Raw genomic sequence first — 6000 nt, 5'->3', positions numbered from 1 at the left:
GGCTGCGGCAACGAGTACGCATGCGCTCCACTGCTCGGCTGTTTCCGCCGGGGCACTCGGAAGTTTCCGGGCTTGTGTTTGATTGCGGTGGCTGTGCTGGAACGTGCTGCATTGGGGGTGCTGCGTATGGATGATGGAGAATGGGGGCTGCAGAACCAACGAGTACGCCGAATGGGCGGGGCTTGCAGCAGTATCTGCACGTGGTGGGCTTTTTGGTGAGTGAGGAGGGGGAGGGGGATCTTGCTGATGAATAAAGGGAGTGGGCTGTGTCCATTGGTACAATGTCAGTAGTAATGTAATGACAGGTATAGCAGCTGACCATACCCTATATACTATCCCACTGGACAATCTCCTTTAGGGATAGAACATTGTACAGTCTGGTCAGCTATGTATTGCAAGGGCTAGCCAGATTTTATTTACATTGAATGGATTGGGTGCATCTGCATAAAGCCTAGTTTCTGAAATCTAAAGGTGCCCATACACTGCGCAATCTGGTTTTAAAATCTCCTTAAAAGAGAAGTTTGGGGTTTCCTTTTTTTCCACATTTATACTTATCTAGGTGGATGCAGTATCGGTCTGATGCTGCATCTGTCCCCCGTCACCTCTGCACTGAGAACCGAGCGATCGAACACCGCAGATCGCTCGGTTCTGACAGCTCCTGGAGCATTGAGCTACTGACTGTCAGTCACTGCTCTCTGCTCTGCCCCCTCCTCACTCAATGGAGCGCTGGGTTGTGAAGGGGCTTGGGAGCGGCCCAATCACGCTCTCAGCGGCTCGCTGAGTCAGTTGTCGGTCCAGGCACCTGGCAGATCGGACTCCGTGGTCGTAATGACGCAGTGCCTGGACCGACATCTGCAGAGAGCGGACTTCAGTCCTGAAAACGGGTCACTGGAGTGCAGAACGATCTTCACTTCTGTGATCCATAGGAGATTAACAACCAAATGAGCTTTGGCTGTACATCTCCTTTAATGCCGGTTCACACATAAGCAATGCGGGATTCCTGCGAATCCACTGCCGGTTCCCGCATCGCATTCAAATCCCAGGCAGTTAACACTTGCCATATGCAAATCGATGGGGGTGTCAATACAAAGGTAACAACACCCCCAGATCAGTTCACATATCGCAGTGTGAACTGTCAGTTCGGACATGAATCGGATTGCATAGGTGTGAATCACCATGCAATCAGATTCTGCTGTGGACCCAAAAAAGGGTCCTGTGTGTGTTGTGTCCAAATCAAAATTCTGGGTTTACATATTCCTAAAAACCCCACAAACGTATATTTTCTAAAAGCAGACTTGTTGGAGAATAAAATTGTACTAGTTGCAATAATGTCAAACAATTTTCACAATTGCCCACTTCCCTTTGAGCCCCGGTTCACACTGAGGCGACCTGTGAGGCGACCTGGTCGCCTCACAGGTCGCTGTAGGTCGCCTCCCATAGGGAAGCTGCGGACCCGTTCTAATAGGAGCGACACAAGTCGCTCCGACTTAGAAAAAGGGTCCGGAGCTTCTTTGGGGCGACCAGGAGGCGACCGCCATAGACTTCAATGTTATGAAGTCCGTGGCGGCCGCTCCGAGGTCGCGGCGCGCTGCTCGAGGTCGCGGTGCGAAGTAGCGTCGCCCCGATGTGAACGGGGCCTTAGGAAGTCTGCCTTGATGGAGACACAGACTGTAACATAAACATGACAGAGGTTCTAAGTAGGGTTGCACCATAACTTTTTTTTTTTTGGCGAGTACTAGTACTGATACTTTCAGTCAAGTACTCGCCAATACTCTTGCATCCATACAAAATGAATGGGCTCAAATTGCACTGCAAAGAAGAATTGGATGCAATTTAAACAGGAATGTAGTGCGAATCCTGTCCGAATCGCATGGGATTTCCCCCACTGCTCCTGTGTGTGGGAACTCAGTATAGAAAGGGAAGTGAGCGCCATCTAGTGCAGCAATAGGCAGTTTATTAAAAATGTTATAACAACTCACATTAAAAAGTACAAAGCTCATCAAATCCAGATCTGCATAGAGTCCCCAATTGCATTGATAATAATAATCCAAGGCCACTGGAGGTTTCCAAAAGAATGGGCTGCTGTGCGTATGCCGGAAATCTGCAAAAATGTGAACCTAGCCTTAGTTGAGCTCGTCCCACCTCTGGCCTAATTCCCGCCACACCTCCCCCCCCCCCCCCCCCCACACACACACACTACAGATTCCATCAAAGAAAAGCGCTCTATAAACGAAGGAGGCAGACCTTTCAGCCACCCATGACTTCTCCATTTTTAGAAGCTGTACTATAGTTTTTAGCAATGGAAAGAGTTCTAAGATCTAAGAATGGAAGTTCCACCTCCTCCATTCGTAGAGCACTTGTCATTAATGAAAGCTATACTAAAGCTTCAATGAATAAAGGAGGGGGGCAGAAAAAGGGCAGGTGTAGTTGGCACGCTTGACGATTGCCGGTGACAGGTCCAGTGTCTGTATTGACCCCCACTGACTTATACTGGTAAGGGTTGGAGGTCAGAAAATAAAAGATTTTCAAGACAGCAGTCATCAGCACAATGAACACTTCTTATTCAACGCAAGTACAGTCCCTTGTGCTGATTTTTTTTTTTTCTTTCATTTAAACTTAGCCTTTAAGATCTGAAACGAATATATTATTTACAGCAATTGCAGTTTGTATTAATAAATGCACTTTGATATAGAATGATACCCTAAAGCGTAGAGCAGAGGCAGGATTTATTAGAACCATGGTTTGTGTGTGGTCTTATGAAAGGAAGAGTCTTCTATACAGATTTGAAGGGCACAAAAAGAGACAAAGCAGATGTATCACTTACTGCTTATTCATGGAAGGTAGTGTGTGGTCTGGAGGTCACAAATACAGCTCAGACATTTATTTGGTTGGAGGTATTTTTTCCCTTTGCATGCCATAGGTTTGACATACATGTAGAAATGACCTTGCAGTATAGCTATTTTAAAATGTGATCTTTCAGAGCACATGTACTGCGCATGGTAAGCTCATAAATAAGACTTGAATTTTCTGTTAATGGACAGACGATCCCTTCTCTTTTACCTCTCCTGTCCAAATGTCAACTGTCTAATCCATGAATATAATTTCTCAGGATAGGGTCTCTGTTAATTTTTCTCATCCAGTGGGGGGCGATAGGGGTAATTCTACTATATGTGCTTATATATTTATTTATTTTAACTTTTGGTTGGGTTCATGAGGAATACATTAGAAGAAATAGTACCTTTTGGAAAATGTTGCAAGCGTATGACAACAGCATATTTTTATCTGATCCTTTATTTTTTTTCCCAAGGACCTCTTTGGTGTGAGTATGATTGTGCCATTACTGAATCATCACATGAAATCACTTGGGGCCAGTCCAACGACAGCTGGTATAATAGGTAACACTTTCAGTAATCTTTGTTACAATAAGATATGTGATACAATGTGTACTTTAAAGCGGAGTTCCACCCTTAAAATTTTTTTTTCACTGTCCGCTTGCTCTTAATAACCTGTAAAACAAATGAATAATTACATTTTTTTTTTTTATTCACTTACCTTCTTTTTAAAGAAAATATACTTAAGCCCCGTACACACGAGAAGAAATTCGGCCGGGAAATTTCGTCTGACGACCAATCTGACGATTTTTGGATTGTTAGTATGGTGCTTCCGACAACCGACTCCGACTTTTCGGCTGACAAAATTCTGGTGTGCAGGCTATATAATTTTTGTCCTCCGTCAAAACACGTCCGATTTTCGTCTCATTAGTACAGATTTCGATGGGGAAAAATCTTATGAGCAAGACTAGGCATGCTCAGAGAGAAAGAACATACAAAGCAATCCAACACATGACATCACTTCTGAAGTAGAATTCTGTCATGCGGGAAAATTCGTGTGCAGTCTAGGCACATTCCAACCAACAGACACCACTCTGGACAAAACACGGACGACCGGTCGTCGGAAATTCGTTGCGTGTGTACGAGGCTTTACCTTTCTTCCACTTCCTCCCTCTGTGGACACGGCCGCCGACGTCACTTCCTGCTTGCATTGACTCCTGGGAGCTGAACGTCATCGCTCCTAGGAATCAATGCGCCTGCACCAGCCCCGCTTGTCACTTCCGGTGCAGGCGCGTCATTCCCTGCTAAACAGCTTCTGGGCATGCCCAGAATCTGTGCAGGGATGACACGTCTGCGCCGGAACTGACGAGCTGGGCCGGTGCAGGGCATTCTGGGACCGAAGAGGACGCTCTGGATTCAGCTGCCCACACCTGAGATGGCAGCGCTAGACAAGAAATTTTCAAGGTAAGTATTTCTTCTAAAAGGTAAGTGCAACCTGGGACAGTTCAGAGGCTATCATTGCTGAAATGCACTAGCTCTGACTGTCCCGGGGGTAATTTTACCTAATTTTTTTTTTTTCAGGCCGGAGCTCCACTTTAAAGTAGAACTGTAGGCAAGACCTTTTTTTTTTTTTTTTTTTTTTTCTCCATTTTGGATAAAGTAAGGGAAAGTTGCCTTTTAAGGTTTTTTTTTTTTTTGCCATCTGTGTCCCATTGCAGGTAAACAGGAAGTGAGAAGAAATCCCTGCAAATTTAGGGAATTTCTTGGGGACCCTCGGGTCACCAGAACTAGTGTTGCCATTGTAAGATTTCTCCTCTATTACTTTTTTGGGGGACAACCCAAATTTGGGGATTCTTCTTTTACCTTTTTACTTTCACTGATAATGGTAAACAGGACAAATAGAGAGGGTGAAGCTCCTTAATGGGGACACAGACAGCAATAAAAACCTGATATATGTTCTAATCTATCTCCACTCTATCCAAAACTAAAAAAAGATTGTGCCTTTAGTTATATTTAGTTATATTTTAAAGTGGAGTTCCACTCATTTTTGTGTTTATTAAAAGTCAGCAGCTACAAAAAGTGTAGCTGCTGACCCACTCACCTACCACGATCCAGTGATGCAGCCGCCCGAAGCCTCACTCCTCTCCCTCTCCTCTCGGCGGAGCCGGCATCTCTACTGTGGGCACCCGGCTGTGACAGCTTGCGGCTTCACAGCTGGGTGCACATGCAGGAGTCACGCTGTGCGTTGTGAATGGCCGGCAATCTTCTGGGACCTCTGACATGTCCCAGAAGATTGCAGGGAGGGAGGGGAAGAGAAGAACTTTCGCTCGAGCCACCTAGACGGCCCGAGCGGAAGTGGGAGCTGGTACCTGTCAAACCTAGGTACCCGCTCCCCCCCCCCCCAAAAAAAAAAAATGGCATGCCAAACGTGGCATGTCAGGGGGTCAGCAGTATTTAAAGCGGTAGTTCCACTTTTGGGTGGAACTCCGCTTTAAGCAGAAGTTGGATATTAAATAAGCAGCTATAGTTTACTGTTGCTGCAGGTGTATGAACCCTCTGTTAGCTATTTTATTTCAGGTATTTATATAGTGCCAGCAATTTAGGCAGCACTTAAACTGTTCCTAAACCCAGGAGCCTGCATTCACTATATCTTGTCCCCCACAGTACACAGAACATGGAAATGCAATGGTTTTAGTAAATATAAACTGCTAAATACCTTTTCTCATCAACAGTTACAGCAGCCTGGTGACTTCTATCAGCATCTGGTTAAAGCTTGAAGGAGGAGTTTTTATTCTCCCCTGATTGTCCTATGCGGCTGCAGGACCCCTGATCCTCTGTCTGGACAGTGCTGATTGGCCTTGTGCTGATCACATTTACCCTCCCAAGAAAAAAAAAATGAAATGCTATAGCCGGTTTCACTCTCTTGACAAATTTTTGAAGGCTCTATTCACATTAGCACGTCTCCATACTTGCACAATTTTGCACCTGTTTTTGATCCGACTTTACATTCAGTGGATCTAAGTCGCACCAAAGTAGTGCAGGTACATTTTCAAAGTCACTGCAACTTTAAGTCGCACTGATTTGAAAGGGCGGCATTGAAAAGAATGGGCTGCGACCTGTCATGGGACTTTGATGTCCAAAGTCACATGACAAATCACACAAGTGGAGC

The 6000-nt window shown here is 45.3% G+C and overlaps 1 protein-coding gene across 1 annotated transcript in view; it reads left to right on the top strand.

Moving 5' to 3' along the window:
* The window catches only part of MFSD9 (major facilitator superfamily domain containing 9), a 28945-nt gene continuing 22945 nt past the window's right edge, over positions 1-6000 (top strand). The window contains exons 1-2 of the mRNA XM_082246076.1: positions 1-215; positions 3308-3395. Coding sequence (XP_082102202.1) covers positions 141-215; positions 3308-3395 — 163 coding nt within the window. The 5' untranslated portion in view covers positions 1-140. The remainder of the gene's footprint in view (positions 216-3307; positions 3396-6000) is intronic.

This window comes from Pelophylax lessonae (genome assembly GCF_965119305.1).
Source record: "Pelophylax lessonae genome assembly, chromosome: 2".
NCBI lineage: Eukaryota > Metazoa > Chordata > Amphibia > Anura > Ranidae > Pelophylax > Pelophylax lessonae.
Note: the sequence above shows the minus strand (reverse complement) of the source record. Positions and strands in the feature narration are given on the sequence as shown.